We start from the raw sequence: 4,320 nt of genomic DNA on the forward strand, positions 1-4,320 counted from the left end.
CCGGGGGCATCTGAGGGTCCTGCCTGACCTAGGCCCGCAGGGGCGGCAGCACTTCCATCTTCCTGAGTGGCCGCGGACGCCTTGCTGGTCTCCCCAGGGCCAGGGGCTGCCCTGGCGGCACCATGGCCTTCAGGGGCTGCCCTGGCGGCACCATGGTCTTCAGGGGCCGCCTCGCCAGCCTTGGCAGTGCCGGCAACTGCCGCACTGGCCTCCTCACGTGCCGGGTCGTCCTCGGCGCTCCCTTCCTTGGAACGGGCGGCCTGGGCGGTGGTATCTTCACCATGTGCAGTGGTGCCTGCGGTGATGGCCTCATGGGCCGGGGCGGCCTGGGCGGCTGCTGCCAGGACTGCAACGTCCACACGGGCCTCTTCCTGCCCTGGGAAGTGCTCCCTGCTAGCCGGGTCGGCGTCCCAGGCCTCGGTCTTCTGGATGAGCCGCAGCATCCCCGCAAAGCCGGGAGGTCTCCTCATCAGCCGCCTCCTCCTCAGCGTGTCCCGGAGCGTGTCGTTCAGCCGGGCCCGCGTCAGCACCTGCCGGGCGCGCGCCTGGTCCGCCATGGCCGGGTGGATGGCCCCCTTCTCCAGGGCCGACTGCAGCAGGCCTTCCAGGCGCATCACGTACGCAGAGAGAGTCTCCTGGGGCCGCTGGGCACAGGTCACGAACTTCAGCCGAGCACTCCCCCGGGGGTCCTTGTTCCCAAACACCTGCACCAGCGCGGCCAGGCAGTCCTGGGCAGCCAGCTCGGGATCTTCCGCCAGGAGGCCGCGCAGGAGGTCCAGCGCGGGGCCGCGCAAGCTCTCCACCAGCCTCTTCCTCCTCTCCCTCTCAGACACGTGGCGCCACAGGTGCAGCGTGTGGCTGGCCTGCTCCAGCCAGCTCTCAGAGGACCCTTCCCCGTGGCCCGGCTCTTCCATCCCAGAGAAGGTTCCCAGCTCCTGGTAGCCCATGCTGTCCAGCACGGGCTGCGAGGCCTGCCTCCACTGCTGGGTCCCGGGCCCTGCCTCACCCATGGCGCCTGCCGCTGTCACAACTGCTTCCTCAGGCGCAGCCATTGCCCCGCCCGTGGGTCCTGCCATACTCAGAAGTCCTGCCACGCCTGCAACATTTCTGTAACCTGCAGCTCCTTCCTCATCTGACTCAGCTCCTGCTTCACCTTCAGCTCCTGCTTCACCCTCAGCTCCTGCTTCACCCTCAGCTCCTTCCAGCCCTGCAGCTCCTTCCTCACCTTCAGCTCCTTCCTCACCTGCAGCTCCTTCCTCATCTGACTCAGCTCCTGCTTCACCTGCAGCTCCTGCTTCACCTGCAGCTCCTTCCTCACCTGCAACTCCTGCCTCACCTGAGGTTCCGTCGTCACCTGCAGCTCCTTCCTCATCTGACACTCCTGCTTCACCTTCAGCTCCTGCTTGACCCTCAGATCTTTCCCCACCTGCAGCTCCTGCCTCACCTGCGACTCCCGCCTCCCCTGCAGCTTCCTCCTCCCCCGCAGCTTCCTCCTCCCCTGCAGTTCCTGAGTGACCTGCAGTTCCTGCCTCACCCGCCCTGCCAACCACTGCTTGTCCCTGGGGCTGCGCAGGGCAATTGGGTCTATCCTGTGAATCAGCATCAGGGGCCTGGGGCAGGCAGACCACAGTCCAGGGCCCTCCCTTGCCTGGTATTTGGCGGGGGAGCAAGCTTCGATTTAAACACTCAGCAAACTCGACCAGGGCAACACTCGACCCCAGCTCCTTTCTGTAGACCTTGCCCAGCACTCGGTACCTGCCCAGGGAACGCAGGGCAGCCTGCACAGCCTCCTGGAATTCCTGGTCTTTGCAGTCATCTGGGATTCCCAGGATGAGCAGAGATCGCTGAGCGTTCACGCCCATCGACCTGCACCAGTCCCGCAATACCGCCAGAGCCATCGCCATCTTCAAGGACCTGAGGGTGGGGGGAAGCGATCAAACAGGGGTGCACAGGCTGTTGAAGTGTGGGAATCGGCCTGTGGGTGCAAAGAGGAGAGAATCACGTTTGTGCCACACAGCCCACCCTAGTGCCCCTCACAGCAGCAGCCTGGAGCACCTCCCTGCCCTGTTTGGTTTGTTTGACTTTAGGAAACTTTTTTTATAAATTACATTTATTTACAAGATAGAAGGCTAGGGACTTCCCTGGTGGCGCAGTGGTTAAGAATCCACCTGCCAGTGCAGGGGACACAGGTTCGATCCCTGGTCCGGGAAGATCCCACAAGCCGCGGAGCAACTAACCCCACGCGCCACAACCACTGACCCAGCGCTCTAGAGCCCACGAGCCACAACTACTGAGTCCACGTGACACAACCTCTGAAGCCCACATGCCTGGAGCCCGTGCTCTGCAACAAGAGAAGCCACCGTAATGAGAGGCCTGCGCACCGCAACGAAGAGTAGCCCCCGCTCGCTGCACCTAGAGAAAGCCCGCGCGCAGCAACAAAGACCCAACGCAGCCCAAAGTAAAAATAAAATTTAAAAATAATAACAAAAGAGCACTTGTTGCGTACGACTCAAGAAACAATAATAAAATAAAATAATTTTTTTAAAAAAGACAGATAGAAGGCTCGTCACCTTTTCTACATTTCTGGCCTCAGTTTTAGGAAGCTGCCTTTTTCCCAAGGAATTTTTCAAGTCTTCCAATTTGTTAGCATAAACATTTCCATAATGTCCCATAATATTCCCCTATATCCTCTTTGTTAATGTACATCTGATCCGTAACGTTGGCCCTCTTTCATTCCTCATATTGGGGATCAGCGTTCTTTCTATGTTTCCGTGATTCATCGTTCTAGGACTTGCTCGGTTTCCTTGCTCTTTTGAAAGAAGCGCGTGGCTTCGTTCACCGTGTCCATAATTTGCTTTCTATCACTGATTTCCTCTCTTAGCTCTCTTATTACTTCATTTTATGTTTCCTTTGCTCTTCTTCTTCTAGCATCTCTCAATGGACTGTTAGCTCACTGATTTTATGTCCTGACTCTTTTCTAACAGAAGCATTTAGAGGAATACAGTTTCCTCCTGTCGCTTTTTGCTGCCTCCCACTAAGTTTGGTAAGTTGTGCTTTTTTAGTATTCACTTGGAAATATTTTCTAAGTCCCTCTGTGATTTTTCTCTTTGATCCATGGGTTTCCCAATATTTGAAGATATATTATCATTAGTACCATCAAATAAAATTCCCCCGTGATGAGAAAACTTATCATGTGAACTTGCAATACTGCTAAATTTATGGAGACTGTTTTACAACTCTGGTATGGCGTGTCCGGGTGAATGTGCAAAGCACCCTCGTAAAGAATCTGTGTACTGTGTGTGGAGGCCAGGGCCTTGCCCTGCCCACCCACCTCTGCAATTCCTGTGCCACCCGGACAGAGGCGACCTGAAGCTCTCGATGCCTCATGCAGTGGGCCAGAGCCCCTCCCTGGACCCCCACAAATCCATCTGCCATGGCCAACAGCCTCCACCAGATCACAGCAGCCCCAGCGCCTCCCCCTCTCAGCTTCACTTACGCCCCCCCGTGGCCAGGCGGCTCCTCCCCGACCCCTCGCACTACATCCCCTCCATACACCCTCCCCCACCCACCAGCTGGTGGCGCTCCGCTCTGGGCCCTGGAAGCCGGGCGCCCCGCCATGCGTAGAGGTCAGACTGCCTCTCTCACCTCCCCACACCGGGGAGTCCTCCCCCGAGCACACTCAGCGCCAGGGGCTCTCGCTTCTCGTACCCCAGACGCAGAGCCCACCCGTCTTGCCCCCGCCCACCCGGGAGCCGGAGCCCCCTAACTGCCACGAGCGTCCTCCCCCCCCACCCCACGCCCCGCCCCGCCGGGAGCTCCCCTAACGCCTACCGCACCCGCGCCCGGGAGTCCTCCCCATCGACCCCCGCCTCAGCCAGGAGTAGCTCCCCCTTCCTCCCGCCACACGCAGCAGCCGTTAGCCCTCCCCTCCCGTCTCGGCCCCGGGGGTGGGGCCCGCCCGTCCCGTCCCGTCCCGTCCTCCCCACCCCCGCAGCCAGTCGTCCTCTCCTCTGGCCCCCAAAGCCGGCCCCACCGGACCAGCAGGAAGCCCTCCGCTCAGGCCCCCCCCACGCTTAGCCATTAGCCCCACCCTCTGCACCCCGACTCCAGAACGCCCCCCACCAGCCACCCCGGAAGCCAGCGGTCCTCCCCTCTGACCCGCTCACTGGGGGACCCTTCCCTCAGCCCCCCTTCAGCCCGCTACCCTCCGCCGCCGCTCCCCCACTCCCAACCGAGCAGCCCGTAGCCCTCCCCCGACCTCCACTCCTTCCCGGGGCCCCCGGTACCTGCGGAGTCCAGCCCCCGGCAAAGCCCCCGCCT

At 60.6% G+C, this 4,320-nt stretch overlaps 1 protein-coding gene across 1 annotated transcript; it reads right to left on the minus strand.

Moving 5' to 3' along the window:
* Positions 1-5: 5 nt before the first annotated feature.
* Positions 6-1,384, minus strand: LOC113617150 (paraneoplastic antigen Ma6F-like; the record flags this gene model as incomplete). The annotated part of the gene is made up of 2 exons (XM_027100423.1): positions 1,244-1,384; positions 6-1,171 (listed from the first exon to the last, which is right to left on the minus strand). A coding segment is annotated over exon 2 (1,071 nt), but the record flags the coding sequence as incomplete, so codon positions are not given.
* Between the last annotated feature and the right edge of the window lie 2,936 nt (positions 1,385-4,320).

Source organism: Aethalodelphis obliquidens, unplaced genomic scaffold (assembly GCF_003676395.1).
Source record: "Aethalodelphis obliquidens isolate GAN/ISIS:26980383/991018 unplaced genomic scaffold, ASM367639v1 scaffold2051, whole genome shotgun sequence".
In the NCBI taxonomy this organism is placed as follows: Eukaryota; Metazoa; Chordata; class Mammalia; order Artiodactyla; family Delphinidae; genus Aethalodelphis; species Aethalodelphis obliquidens.